We start from the raw sequence: 14,409 nt of genomic DNA on the forward strand, positions 1-14,409 counted from the left end.
ACCAGAGAACCCTGTTCTACACCATAAACTGATGGAACAAACATGAAGAACATTTCTGGAACTGAGAACCATCAGATTAAAAATAAAAAAGGGTTTAGGGGGTGAAATGACTTATTCAGAGGGGCAACCGTATTCTCTTGTTTTCTTTTTAAAGTTCAGCTTAATGTGTGTAAACATTAAGCTGAACTTTGTGTAAACACAAAGGCATAAAAAAGTCATAAAATAGTAATAAAACATTCAATCAGCTTACATGTGCTTCTTTGAGCAGCTTCCCATAAAGTCCCTGTGGAAATAGTTTTCATTTAGATTTAATTTTAAGTATCACCAAATTTTTTTATTTATTTTAGACACGTGCTGGGAAAGCTAAAGTGTGACGCAGATATTTTTTATTTTTGAGTTTTTATATTTCAGGCTGATAAAAATCAACAGTTTTTCTAATTAAACCGTTTTAACGAAAATCTAGTTTTTGAGACAAAAATACCTGCAGGAATAAAACTACACTTCTCCGAACTTGAATTGTAAATCTATTAATTGGTAATAGCTAAAGCTAGCTAGGGTCACGTTTTTGCAAGCTGCGCATGTGCACCTGAATAGGCTCGTCTCGAGTCGCGTGGAGTTTTTACTTTTCCTCAGAAGACGTCGACGGTAAAGTACGTCTGTTTTCGTCCAAACTTTCTTTGAACTTTCCCAGTTTTGTATAATGTTTGGGGTATTAATTATCTGAATCAGTAAATAAATAAACAACCGAATATTTTATGTCTCGTGCTCCGCGTGCCAAAGAGGCTAACATGTATTAAGCTAGTGGGCAGTAATTATCGACTTTTTCTTGTCGAAAAGTCACAAAAACAGAATTTTAACTTTGCTCACCGCATTTGGGATGTTTTTTAAAAAAATGTCCTACATTGAACGATGGAGTCAGACGTCTAGTAGCAGTAAGGCATTATTATTTTATGTGGTTGCCTATTGAAGATATAATTTGGTGTACTTTTAAACTCTACTAATTTGAACTGTACTTATATTGACTGATTATTCTAGGTTTTTAGTTAATTTATTGTAGGTCATTTAACCCTCCTGTCGTGTTCGGGTCAAATCTGACCGTTTTACAACTTATAATACTCATAAATATTATGTTTTACATCTGATTACCTCAAGACCTTATGATATCCTTCACATTGTGTACTTGAACATATAAAAGTGATGATCACCTATTTCATTCAATTTTGAGTGTTTTAATCAACCTTGTTACACCTGTGGTGTTCCCGGTCAAAAGTGACCGTCATAGGAAATGAATGGGTATCCAGAGTAAATTCATTCAACATACAGAAAACATCCCCATACACACTGCCCCAGCTCACACACACACTCTCACACACCCACACACACCCACCCACCCCCACACACACACACACACACACACAATTTCTTTTGTGGGTACACATGTCTTTCTGCTTATGTGCCGATCCTCTCACGTGAACCAACTTCCTAATGATACAATGTATCATATGTTTACACAGACTAGACAGGTGTCTTTTGAACCCATTTCTTTCCCACGCTTCTGTACCTATCACACGTGAACCACACCTTCCAGACTAATCAATGTATCATTTTTACACAACCCCATACTATATATAGCTCGATGTTTGCCTTGCATTCCTTTTACTCTGAGCACAATGAGTAGACGACTGAAGCGTTTTTCTGTGGAAGAGGTTCTGGTCCAGGTTCTTGGGCATGATGAAGAGGGCACTGAAATTGAACCAGAGATAGAGAAGGATGTCTCGGAATTGGAAGACATCACAGATTTTGAACCAGACTCTGAGGAGACTGACCAGTCAACAGATGGAGAGGGAAAGGCACCTGAAGAACAGGCACCTGAGGAAACATTTCAGTCCAAAAGTGGACACTTGCTCTGGTCATCATCCCCCCAGGACCGAGGAGGTAGAGCGAGAGTGGAAAACATCATAAAGATGACACCAGGACCAACGCGTTATGCAGCATCTCGTGTGGATGACATCAAGTCCAGCTTCCAACTCTATTTACCAGAGTCCATTGAGGGAATTATACTTGAGATGACAAATCTGGAGGGGAAGCGTGTGTTTGGGGACACCTGGAGAGAAATCGACCTGGTAGACCTCCAAGCCTACATAGGTCTGTTGATTTTAGCTGGAGTGTTGCCAGAAAAGGAAGCGTTGTGGCCTCTGTGCCCCTAGAGACATCAAAACGAGCCTGACATGCTGCAAATGTAATCCTTATGTTTGCAAGGCCCACTCTGACCTGAGTGTCACATGCCACTCATGTGCATGAATACACACACAAACACACACACACACATACCCACACACACCCTGTTGAGTTTGGTGTTTGGTTTTCCATTTATTTTTTGTATTATATGTTCATTTTGTAGTTCATTTTCAGTGCCCAATTGTATTTTCACTGATGTTATTTAATGTTTACATCTACAAATTGTCGTTAGACACTACTTTTAAATGTTGTTCTCAACTAAAGAATGTTGAATAAAAAAATTGGTGGTGAAATTTTTTTTGTGTGCTAATTTAAGACCAGTTAAAACAGACCGGTCAATTTTGACCGGGAACACTAAAGTAGGGGGCTGAATGCGAACACGACCGGAGGGTTAAAATACAGCCCACGTAAATTGGTCTTTTGCGGGTGAATTTCATACTGCGTGTCCAGGAAAGAGGGTGTATTTTCACCTCCTTTCGCTAGAGGGCGCTGTGGGCCTTCAGTTTGTTTCGAGTCAGGATCGAAATTATATTATTTTAAGAGCAATGATCGATTTTTGTCTAGTTAATCACACAGAATAAATTCTACTGAGGTGGGAGTTAAACACATGATATGAATGTATATAAAGACGTTCTTAAAATGGTTGTTTTATGTAGTTGTTGCTTCATGTTTTCCAATAGGACTAGATCATACCACGTGTCCCGGAAGTAACACGAAGGCTTCTTTATCGTCTTTAGTTTTTTCAAATTTTACCGCTCATTGATTTATTCCGGTTTCACGATTAGACTTTATTCATTGCTTTAAGTTATAGAAACGTTGATTTAACGTTTATTTGGACATTGTATAACCTTGAGTTAGATTTGTAGAAAGCAGAATGACTTGGTTTCCTCTGCGTAGTGGTTGGCATCGCTTCTCGGCCTTTTGGCTAAGATCAAGTGTAGTATCTGTTCTTATCAGTTTAATATCTGATACGTCCCCTACCCGGGGACCATATATTAAATTGATTTTTGGAACAGGGAGATGGAATAGGGGCTTGCTCCGTCCACTCCACGCATCGACCTGGTATTGCAGTATCTCCAGGAACGGTGCACCCCCCCCCTTCTCTGTCAAAAGCAAATATGATTTTAAATATCGTGCTCACAAGTATTTAGTTGTTAATTTGCTTATGGGCTTAGTTATGTGCTGTAGATAGTGTTGTGTAGGTGTTGCTTAATGTGTGTTGTAAGAGGTTCAACGTTTCACATGATGTTTTGCTTTATGAGGATTATTTTTAAAGGTTGACTTTTATTTAATGTATTTAAATGTACGCATTCCAGGTATTTTTCTTAATACCCTGTTGTGTATTTTTATAGAATGCTTTAGAATGTACGTTTAGTACGATTTAACAGTTATAAATACAATGGGGTTGCATTACTGGACAATTCAATAGGAAAAGAATTATCTTTCGACCACTCAATGTGTGGCACTTTACTTTTGAGATGTTCGAAGATTGCTGATGTTCAAATGGAGAATGCGTTCCCCTGTGTTTTTTTTTTTCCTTTCTTCAGGTAAACATACAGGAGGTGATGTGAATCACCAATGCTACATCTACACTGAGGGGAAGAAAAGACTGTTCTAGCCATTGTTTTTTAAATCTGTCATGCATTGGTGGTTCAGTGGTAGAATTCTCGCCTGCCACGCGGGGGCCAGCCGTATATACCTGTAACACGGAACAGCCAATCAAATTGCAGCTACTGCAGCATAGTCAGCCAATCAAACTGTGGCTTGTGTAGCGCTGTCCAAGCTGATGAAATCCTTTGGTCCCGAGTTCGAACCCCGGTTAGAGTGATGTCAGTCAGAAGTTGTGGTATAATAAATGTTTTTGTTAAACTGAATATGACATTTCATAATTATTGTTTTCTACTTCTGTCTCTCCTTGTTCCAAATAACAGTCATGATCTGTTGCTCATTTCAATTTCAACTATGTTTTATTAAGAAATCAACATGAAAATAAATAAAACACAGTATTTAACACAAAATGTACCAAAATGTTCAACCATGGATTTACAATTGAAGGGCAGAAGGGTTTAAACAGGCAAAACTTTAATACAAGTATTTTAAAGGTGTAAAATGAATTGAGGAAGTAGTAAATATGTTTGCTTTTTCTATCAAAACTAAACACTAATAATAAATATGTAAGAAAATTGTATTCACAAAATAGATTTCACAAACTAAATTACAAATATTTTCACATTGATAGATAACACCACGAGTTCTATCATAATCAGTGTGTTATCAGAAGAGAACTTAATACAGGCAAACATATAGACAGGTTTAGCAGAGATTTTGACGTTTTACACTTATTTCTCATCCAATATGACAAGCTGAGGTAAAATGAGACAAAAGTGGTCAAAACAGCAACATCTTTTGATAACAAATAGAACAGACATAAAAGCTATCTCTTTCCCTCTTCTGCTTGCCGGCCAGCAGCCCACCTCATCTTTTCAGCCTCATAAAAAGGAGACTGAGAGAACTCCTCCCAGGTCATTTCTTGAGTCATCCCATTTGCCCGGTGGAGGGACAAGACTCTGGCAGGACAGTAAACATACTTCCCCACAACACCAGGGAACCCGGTGTGTATGTGTGGACTCTCTGGACCTTGTTTCAGTGGTTTGTGGCAGAACCTGCACAGACGCCCACTGGGATGCTGCTCCCTTGCCTTTCTTTTCTGTCGGTCCTCCAAAACCTTTCTGCATTGTGCAGACCTCTGCTTTGCAGCCTTTAACTCTCTCTCAAAAAATGGCGTGGCAGCAAAGTCTGCAAATGGCATCCTGGGGTTTGTAAGGCCTTCTGCTGCATAGATCTGGAGTACTTTTTTGGAGCAGTAGAAGTATCTCACATCCCCAGACTGATAAAAGAAATGAACAGAAGATCCATCACCAAGGTAACGAGACTTTGGCTGCCCACAAGCAAGACAGTTCCTTGTCATTTTTTTTTCAGGTTTCTGCTGTTGTTGCTGCAGACCTACAATCTCCTTCACCATTTTTTCAACGTCAGTCTTCGTTAAAGGAGCTTCATCTGGTTTAGAGCTGGGGGGGTTCACTGGAGCAGGAGGGAGAGTCACAACTGGCACAGTGACAGTTTCACTGCCTTCAGTGAGTTTATGCCACAGCTGCTGGGTTTCCAAAAGTTTTTCGGGACTAGTGTTCATAGACGAACTTCTGTTAATCATCTTCGCCATGTGCTTCACGTAGCGGGAGATGTGCTGTTTAGTGGTGGGGTGGAGGAGGCTGTTGGGATTCCTGGAGGCAGTTTGAACAAGGGCGGCATACTCTGCGTCTACCTTGCTCAGAAAGTCCTTTTGTCCATGGTGCTTTGCCAGAAGGACATCAATGGCATCTCTCATTGGATTTGTCCAACGAGAATGGTCCAGGACAAAAAGCAGACCCCCTGCTTTGATAGGACCAGTGCGAGCTGCGCGTGGAGAGGCAGCAAAAGGCAGTGGTGGTGGTGTCGTTGAGACATCTGATGGAGAGGAAAAAAGAGAAAAGTTAACCCTTCTCACTTCTCTTTCCTTGAATGCAATGCACAAATAAATTAAAAAAGGCTGAAAATTTGAACTAAATTACCTTTCACTTCAGGGGCTTGGGTCATTGCTAGTGAGTCATCAGCAACCACACCTAAGACATTATCCTGAAACATTGGACCATTCAGTTAGTTTAAACTTGTTATGTAGCTGCAGTTTTATTGTAATAGAGTGAGGATGTTTGTTACAACAAACTTACATGAGCAGAGTGTTCTTCTCCATGTTCTTCAGGCAGGTCGATGACTGTTTCATTGGAAGGAGGTGGTTCTGGAGACAAACGCTCTTCTTCCTCAACAACCGGGTCTCTCTGAGACTTGTGTTTGTCCCAGTGAAGAGGAACCGGACGGCAGCCAGGCTCCACATACTGCAGTCCAAACCTTTCCCCAGTGTCGGCCTGTGACAAGACTAAGGCAGGGTACTTAGCTTGTCCTGTCACTTCCTTTGACAGTTTGTTCAGCTGTACAATCAGAGCTGGATTAAAAACTGAAGGAAGCTTCAGACCAGGTTGCTTCAGGCTCACAAGGCGCTGGAAGTTCCACCGAGCTACTCCAGTCATGCCTTGGGCCTGGAAAAGTTCTGTCGAGACCTGATTTCCTGTCACCCATTTGGACTGGTGGAAATGAAATCCCTCCTGCTGGGATGTTCCTCGCACCGGGATCCAGATCGGTACCGCTGCCGCTTCCCCCTTGATGTGGTTCAGCTGTAACGTGCCACCGTGTCTGTAGAGGATCCCGTCTCCCACCTCCGGGTCGCTCAGACAGCCCCTGAGGATGTGAACGCGCTGAATCCTCCACACTTTCAGCATTGTTGCCTTAAACAGTGGTATGCCATCTGGATCCGATTCCAAAAAGAACCTCTTCAGAACACTCTCCACCCGCACCAGCAGCTCTCTGGGTTCTGGGATCTTGGTGCGGCAGTGCTCCCTGATGTGCTGCTTTGTGGGGTTAGCTGGCTGGATCCCACAGAAGGTGTAGGCCTCCTTCAGCCTCTGAAGATCGGTTTGGTCCACCACACAAAAAGCTGCCGAAAGGAACTTGCAGAAGGAGCTGTGAAGTGGATGATGCTCTGAGATGCACTCCCTGGTGAACCGCCGCATGCAGTGAAACAAGTCCAGCTTGATGCTTATTTCTCTGTTGTATTTGGTACGGGATGCACATCTATTGGTGAAGTCTCCAGATGTTGCTTCACCCACTATAGCCTCTGTGGTCTTCCAGGAATCCCAGAGAAGATGCTCCTGAGGCTGGGAGTTTGGGATCCTGAATGGAGAGCAGCAATCCCTGTCCATGCACACAGGTAAAGCACCTTTTAATTGTTTATTGTGCAAATAAAGGGATTGTTTTTAAAACAATATTTACTTATGTTTTTCACGTTTTTACTGTTGAAACCATTAAATTAGAAGTAAAATGAACAAAGTTTTGTCTCACCTGTCAACCCACTGGTACTTTGCTTTTGGCAGCGCTGCAGAAATGTAACGCCGGGACAGCCCGTCGTACATTGGCTCCAGAGACTTGTCGCTTTCTGACTGCAGCATCACCCAGGACAAAATCATCCAGTTTTCATTCATAACTGCATAAGATGACATTGTGCCTGATGCCAGGACAACCTTCCGTGCCACCTTTCGGGTGTGGTCAGCCCTCAAGACCTCACCAAAAGTGCCTTGAAGGAGCAGATTGAGCGTGCCCTCCTCCCTATGGTACTCCTGAATGAGGCAGTCCACCAGGTAGTGTGAAGTCACTGTTACCCCACACCAGCCATCTATGTCTGTATACCCACCAAAAGGATCTGGTGTGGATGTTTTCCTCATTGCCCCCGTGATTGTCTGCTGGCCATATAGTCCGCTCTCTCCATCCAGAACATTCTTCACTGTCCCCAGATAAGCCACGTGTGCACGCTCGTATCTTAGGTGAAGAGCTTCATTTAGCTGATTGGCCATATCACCTGGAGACTTTGCTGTACGCCGCAGCTCATCCATCACAGTCTTGCATACTGCCTTTTTGTGGGTCAGGAAGGCTGGAAAAATCTCCTGAAAACGACGAGGCAGCATGTCCATCCATGAAGGTTTGTCTGCAAACCAGTGCTTCTTGCAGACTTTACAGGTCAGCCGAGAAGCAAGTATGTAGTACTGACCACTTGTGCCAATTATGACACGGGGCCGACCTGTTCCAGAGGAGACCACGAGGGGTTTTGGGCAGCCATGCAGACACGGGAGGGGGTAGTTGTTACGCACTCTTTCCATTATTGCATGGTCTGGTTTCCAGATAAAAAAAGGATGGAGGTGAAAGTACTTTGGGGATGGTAGCTCATAAATTGAGTCAATGAGTTCCGGCTGAGGTGGGTTACGCCACAAGGAGATCATATTCATGGCATGTCTTACAGGTGGAGACCCAGGCCACAGTCCTAAGGCTTCCATCTCTGTTTTCATCCAGATCCTCTGCTGGGGAGAGCAGTTCCAGCTGCTAACATCCTGGTCATAAGATGGAAGTGGTGAAGCAGCAGGCGTTGGCTGAAAGTGAGCAGGAGAAGGAGCTGCAGACTGAGCTGAGGGTCTTCCAACGACTGCTGCAAAAATAAAAAAATACCTTGAGTTGTTGTTGAATAAAATATTATCTCAAAGTCCAAATGAATACAGTACTTTGCATTTTTGTCAAAGTTAATGCACTGACTGTAGGTTTTATCCTGGACACGTTGAGGCAGTTCCAAAGCGAGCAACTCTGGTGGTACTGGCAGAGGAGTCTTCACTGGAGCTGAAGTAACTGGTGAAAAAGACAGTCAGAAACAGACAGGAAGCTGCAGCAGAGTAAAGCTGACAAATGATCCTCAACACTCACCTGCATGTGTGGCAGCAGGACAGCTGGACCTCTCAGGCTGGTCTGGATTCAGATCAACAGAAATATCCATCAGTAATGGCCAATCATTGACAGTTCTTTGGTAGTAACTGTGCAAAACACTCAAAACCATGCAAGAAAACATGCTCAATAGAACAGGTGTGGTATGAAAATCAATAAATTAACTATTAGTTTCATCTTTTTATCTTTTGATTGACCAGGAAAGGTTCCATTATGATGTAATAATCCATGTGTAACCACTTTACTCTGACGTGTTAAGACATGTACTTTTGTTGTAATTCTGCTTTTTAAGACTGGTTTCCTTCAATCATTTTCATACCAAACCTATAACCAAACCCATGCAAATAACATAAGTCTGTACTTACCCTCGACGACGAACAATGAATACCTTCAGCATCATAAAAGCAGTCAAACAAAACACCTGCATTAGAACAGGCCTGAACGTGGCCAACCAGCAAACAGAGGAAAGGAAAAGGTGATCCTGGTTTACGACAGAACCATCAGGTACCAGCGGCGGCGGTGGCAGTGGCAGCAGCAGCATCTAGACCTTTACTCAGTGAACCTGAAAGAAAATAAACCAATGAATATTCTTCTTTTTGAACAGACACATTTAAAAGTGCTGAGTGTAAAGAAAGGACTGATCTAAGACTAACATGTAGTCTAATATCAGTTTTTCAACTACCAGTACTACTACTCCACATACAGAAACATAACACGTGATGCATGATGTGTGCACGTTGGTGCTGCTCACTTGGTTGGGTTGGGATTGTTTCTAAACATGTTGGGCCTGTCATCTTCTTCACTAAATGTCTCTGCTCTTTAGTAAAAAAAATAAGAAAACAGGTTTGAATTAGAAGTAGTAATTAACACTCAGTGTGTACTTGTGTGTGATTTAGTTTTACCTTGTAAAGGGAGGAGTTTGGATGGAGAGACAGAAAGCATCATTCTCTCCAACTCTTCATCATCTTCCATCTCTAACGAAGATACTGAAAAGATGGGAAACATCATTTCTACCATCTTTCCTAACATCAGCATTAACGTCTAGTCTGCCACAGACCTGGAGGACTAGAAGAAGGTTTAGTAAGAGCAGGTTCTGAAGAGCTCTGAGTCTGAGCCTCTTTCTTCTTCAGGTACTGCTGGAGCAGGAACATTTTGCTGCCTGAAACACACTGTTTCCTGAGGATAAATGATGCATATCCATCTTCTCTTTTCTCCCAGACATCCTTCCAGGTCTTCTTAGAATGCACACCAAATCCAACCAGCTGGTTGTCCTCACTACTTGAAGGTGGCTCCACTGATCTTTCAGCTAAACAGTTTCTCAGATCTCTGATTTCGTGAAAGTGTCGGGTATAATCCAGAAATGAAAAGAGACTCTCCTTCTTTGGTCCCTCGGCATTAAAGAGTCCAGCTCTCTCCTCTTCCTCAACCTTGTTAATTAAATAAATGGTGTAGCCAATATCATTTTCTAGCAGCCACCGAAAGGACTTCCCCTTGTATTTGCCAAATTGAAGAACATACTCCCCCAACACCTCCTGCCTGTCAGATGTATCTCCACCCCTAATGAAGACTTTTGACAGGGCGTTTTCCTTCACTTTTTCCTCTCTCTGGGGAGCAGACTTGTCCTGGAGCTCAGGATTTTTTTTGATCCTCTTGGCTTCATCTGAAGGGTCCTGCCTGAGAAACCCAGTTGGGCCTCGTCTGAAGCTCACGCAGATTTTTCCAGGAAAAATTAATTTCCTCTTCATTCTGGAGATCTATAACCAAAGATACATTTATTGTCGTTAGTGGGTGAAGTAGCCCAGGTCTACTGTAACTCAAAAATAGTTAAAAAAAAACAACAACATACAAATATATATATATATATATATATATATATATATATATATATATATATATATATATATATATATATATATATATATATATATATATATATGTGTGTGTGTGTGTGTGTGTAAATGCACATATAGATATTATTAAAGTTATCTACCTTTGGTAAAATTCAAAAGCTTTTGAAAACACACACAAACTATCATGACTAAGTTTGAAGAGGTTTTTCATCTCTTACGAGTAGCCGTATCCTCACCGCTGGAGTTTCAGACCTTTCATGCTCAACAAAAAATAACGGGAAGAGAAATGTCTTCAAACTAGGAACAGTTTTTTTTTTAACTTTTTACTTACATCAGACTTTAACTTGACTTTAACTTGTTGTGCTCTTGTGTTTTAACAGCGATCGGATCAAATCTGGCCGCAGGATTATTGTTGTTTTGTCTTCCTAAAGGCTCTTCCTGTGAAAACCTTACTACTAAGACGATGTGGAAACAGCGCCCCCAAAATCTCGCTAGTGGTGAAAAAGTATATTACATCCGTAGTGTTAAGAACTACCATAGAGAATGAATGAGAAAAGTTAAGAGAGTTAAGCTTAACCATTTTCGGCTCCCGCGCGGGAGGCCCGGGTTCGATTCCCGGCCAATGCAAGTATCTCTTTTTCTCAACCCTCAAAACAATCTCAAATAGTTAATTATTTATTTTACAATAGGATCAGATAAATTGTTATGGAATTAATTAAGAAGTCTTATAGATATATCAGCATGAAGCCAAGTTGTCTCTGGTGTGATTGGTTAGTGTGTCCAACTGCTAACTTTTATTATTACAATTTAACAAAAATACTTAGGAATTTCAGAACTGCAAAGATTTACACAGATCAGATAAATAAAGACAGTCTTTTGAAAACATCTTGCATTTTAAAATAATAAAACTGATTGAGTTTATAATTGTACCTTTTGTTTTTTTTCTTCTTCCTGAGATATTTTGAAAACCCCAAGCTTGAGAGTGAAACGTCCGATCACAGTCCAGAGATGAACAGGAATCAACGGACATCTTGATGATGCTGCACGGTGTGAGTCTGCTGCCATCCATCTAAATTCATCTTCTCCCACTGAGTGTTTTCTAAGGTTTATTTCTCAGAAAAAAGGTTGCTAATCTGCACTAAACAGAGCTCTGCTTCCCTGAGGTTTTAGTGAATCTGTTTTTTAAATATTTTTTATTGTGAACATGCTACATGTAGAGGTGGGAGATATAGATTTTTTTTCATATATCAAGCTTTATTTTTTTGTACCAGAACATGTCTTTAAATGTTTATCTAAAGTTGACGGAGTTGTACGAATTGTCCAATTAAAATGGAGAAAGTTAGAAACATGTTTTCTGTTGGAAACGCTGCTGTCAATTCAGAAGAAAGGAGTGTTTTCTAGTTGTTATTAATACCTAAAGTTATTGTTTTATTAGTTTTATACTGCAGAAGTTGATCAGAAAGTGGACTGAAAATTGTTTTTAGAGTGTGACATTCTTTGAGATGAAAAACACTGCATCTTTCTCTCTCTCTCTCTCTTTGTTGTTTTTTTAATCTGTTTTTTGATTCTCCCGTTCAAAACAAAAGTATAAATGATGTATCATGCGTCCCGTTAAAAAAGCCAACCTATAGGAACTGTAAAACATATATTAAATGGTAAGAATTGATATGTGAATGGAATCAGATCGCCACCTTAGTAACAATACATAGCCCTAGTGGCGGCTTGCTATTTGGGACAGCAAGGGAAGGGGTCACTCAGTCCAGTCGTCAGTGACATCACAAATACATCACACAACCCCAGCTACTGTTGGGCTAAGGCGGGGTACATCTGGACATGACCTGGTGCTCTAGCGAGCGCGCTCACCCCACCTGTATTGGAAATAAACAAAAAAATCTAAATTCATAAATCCTCACGAAGCAAGGATCCCCCTGCTACCATGCAGCAGGAGAGACGGGGATCCCTTCTGCCGTCTACCGCTATTTTCCGGCGGGGAATCAGAATTCTTTATTGTCATTGTTCATGGTGATACAATTTGAGTTTCCTTCAGATGCAGGCATCTGTTCTAACCAATAAATGATTATACATTCAATGTAATGACATGTATCATGTTAGAACGAACGTGCGAAAACATTCAGCCTAAAACGGATCCAGTATTGAACACTGTTTTAATTGTGGTATTGCTAGCTCAAACTTTACATAGCATACGTTTAAAATGCACTTTTTAGTCAAAATGTAGTCAAATATTGTAATTAGTTATGTTGTCCGCTAGAGGTCGCCAATGGGATAGTTGTTTTTTTTTTTATTCACAGATCTGCCAAACCATATTTGTAGATCAGTGAAAGTTGATTCATTGTGGTGATCCCTGAGGAGATATGCAAAATGGATAAATAAACAGTCAGGGAACGCGCCAGACTTTAGCTGTTGGGGAAATTTGGTTTTGTTTTGAGCTTTGGTGATGAAACTGTTTACATTTATAGTTCATATTCCAGACCAGTAGGGGGCTGCAGCAGAACTTCGATGTTCTAGTGAGCAGGAAACAAAGGAACAGGAAGTGGTTAAGTGTTAGCATTGAAAAACGTTTGATTTGTATGTTTTTGTTGATTTTTGGTGTATTTGTAATGTTTTTAATCAACATACAATGACTCAAACGTTGATAGTTCTTGTCAAATTCCGACCTATCTCTTTTAGCTCTGCGAGAATCACCTAAAGGACAGTAAATGAATGAAACTCAGTGGTCATCACTTAGCTTTCTGTTGTTCAGTCACAGCAGTGCATCATGGGTATTTTTTCTGCTGATTTAGGTTAAAGATGTTAGTTTATGGTTTGCAGATGTCTTTTTGTGTAGCAGTGTTAAATGTCAGTCCTGCAGTGTGTAGCTCAGTCAGTGTGAGGGGTGTGTGAATACCTTAATGATAAACAGTGTCTATGTGAAAGACTTGTGAGAACGTGATGTGAACAACTCATACTTACCTGGCAGGGGAGATACCATGATCATGAAGGTGGTTCACCCAGGGTGAGGCTCAGCCATTGCACTCCGGTTGTGCTGACCTTTGCGAATTCCCCAAATGTGGGAATCTCGACTGCATAATTTCTGGTAGTGGGGGACTGCGTTCGCGCTCTCCCCTGATTATTTGTTTAAAGATAAATGCCTTTCCTGACAATAATTAGTGTCAATTAACAATATTATGGTCCCAGTCATAACTATTATTTAGAATCTTGTTTACACAGGGTTGGATGATTTACTGTTTCATATCATGTTTAATTTTTTTTTTCACATCAGGCGACATATGAACACATAGTATAACAAATAAAAACATCTATATCTATAGACCCAGGCTGTGTCCCACCAAAGCGGGGTAGCCTAGACAGGGCACACATTCTTAACACCCTCCTTCTCTTCCCTAAACCCTCCTCCTTCAGTGTGTGTGTGTATGTGTTAAATTAAATCAGTCAACATACCTGAAATTATATTCCAAATGACCCGGTGGCGAGCATCTAACATAGCAAGTCTCATCTAATTGGTCAAATGCATAAAGGGATGTATTTGATTTGTTAAATACTTCAACATTCCGTAATATTATTTTAGCACATTTAAGGTTACCTTTTATTGCAATTTTCACTGTCTTTTGCGATATGCATAGTGCACACCTTGATATTGCGATAACGGTAAAACTGTGGTATATTGTGCAGGCCTACCGTGATTGGTAAAATCCACGGAGTATGATCACAGCCGTTTATGGCAGTAAAACTCCTCACCGCACACTTTCTACACTTTTTTCAGGCAGACAGGAAAATTTTCACACTTTTCTCTTGTTTAAATTCTCAAACCTTCATAGATTAAGGTCTTAGGTCTGAGAATGAAAACAGATCTGATCGGGATCAAAGATTTCTGTAGATCTAAAGAGCTCAG

General features: G+C 40.8%; 2 protein-coding genes, 1 long non-coding RNA gene and 2 other non-coding genes across 7 annotated transcripts; 3 read left to right on the top strand and 2 right to left on the bottom strand.

Annotated features, from left to right (window-relative positions):
- Positions 1 to 459: 459 nt before the first annotated feature.
- On the top strand, positions 460 to 3,981 carry LOC111948439. Its single transcript, XR_002874451.1, has 2 exons — positions 460 to 650; positions 3,786 to 3,981. It is a non-coding gene; the product is annotated as an uncharacterized LOC111948439 (long non-coding RNA).
- Positions 3,144 to 3,334, top strand: LOC111948532. The gene has a single exon (XR_002874545.1). It is a non-coding gene; the product is annotated as a U2 spliceosomal RNA (small nuclear RNA).
- Positions 3,982 to 4,182: 201 nt separating the features above from the next.
- LOC111948438 lies at positions 4,183 to 7,932 on the bottom strand. The gene is made up of 4 exons (XM_023961634.1): positions 7,228 to 7,932; positions 6,003 to 7,080; positions 5,847 to 5,910; positions 4,183 to 5,742 (listed from the first exon to the last, which is right to left on the bottom strand). Exons 1-4 carry the CDS (start codon positions 7,851 to 7,853, stop codon positions 4,673 to 4,675), a joined length of 2,838 nt encoding a protein of 945 aa, XP_023817402.1. The 5' UTR covers positions 7,854 to 7,932; the 3' UTR covers positions 4,183 to 4,672.
- A 56-nt stretch (positions 7,933 to 7,988) lies between these two features.
- On the bottom strand, positions 7,989 to 11,547 carry LOC111946285. Of its 3 annotated transcripts, none has more exons than XR_002874450.1 (8): positions 10,831 to 11,547; positions 9,707 to 10,403; positions 9,552 to 9,635; positions 9,401 to 9,466; positions 9,015 to 9,211; positions 8,632 to 8,673; positions 8,467 to 8,556; positions 7,989 to 8,359 (listed from the first exon to the last, which is right to left on the bottom strand). XR_002874450.1 is itself a non-coding variant. In XM_023961635.1 (5 exons), exons 2-5 carry the CDS (start codon positions 10,392 to 10,394, stop codon positions 9,150 to 9,152), a joined length of 900 nt encoding a protein of 299 aa, XP_023817403.1. In that variant the 5' UTR covers positions 10,395 to 10,403; positions 10,831 to 11,547; the 3' UTR covers positions 8,829 to 9,149. The 3 variants fall into 3 exon arrangements, 1 of the variants encoding a protein (XP_023817403.1); XR_002874449.1 differs by having other exon boundaries at positions 7,989 to 8,362; XM_023961635.1 differs by lacking the exons at positions 7,989 to 8,359; positions 8,467 to 8,556; positions 8,632 to 8,673 and having other exon boundaries at positions 8,829 to 9,211.
- Positions 11,548 to 13,461: 1,914 nt separating this feature from the next.
- Positions 13,462 to 13,625, top strand: LOC111948516. The gene has a single exon (XR_002874530.1). It is a non-coding gene; the product is annotated as a U1 spliceosomal RNA (small nuclear RNA).
- The last annotated feature ends 784 nt before the right edge of the window (positions 13,626 to 14,409 follow it).

Source organism: Oryzias latipes, chromosome 13, assembly GCF_002234675.1.
Source record: "Oryzias latipes chromosome 13, ASM223467v1".
In the NCBI taxonomy this organism is placed as follows: Eukaryota; Metazoa; Chordata; class Actinopteri; order Beloniformes; family Adrianichthyidae; genus Oryzias; species Oryzias latipes.

Bases quoted from the DNA above. Each gene is read 5' to 3' on its own strand.
- LOC111948438 (XM_023961634.1), bottom strand. From the start codon at position 7,853: ATGGACATGCTGCCTCGTCGTTTTCAGGAGATTTTTCCAGCCTTCCTG. The intron at 5,911-6,002 runs GTAAGTTTGTTG...CCAATGTTTCAG, and splicing joins GAGAAGAACACTCTGCTCAT to GATAATGTCTTAGGTGTGGT. The intron at 5,743-5,846 runs GTAATTTAGTTC...CCTCTCCATCAG, and splicing joins CCAAGCCCCTGAAGTGAAAG to ATGTCTCAACGACACCACCA.
- LOC111946285 (XM_023961635.1), bottom strand. From the start codon at position 10,394: ATGAAGAGGAAATTAATTTTTCCTGGAAAAATCTGCGTGAGCTTCAGA. The intron at 9,636-9,706 runs GTCTGTGGCAGA...CCATCTTTTCAG, and splicing joins ACCTTCTTCTAGTCCTCCAG to TATCTTCGTTAGAGATGGAA. The intron at 9,212-9,400 runs GTGAGCAGCACC...ATTTTCTTTCAG, and splicing joins AACAATCCCAACCCAACCAA to GTTCACTGAGTAAAGGTCTA.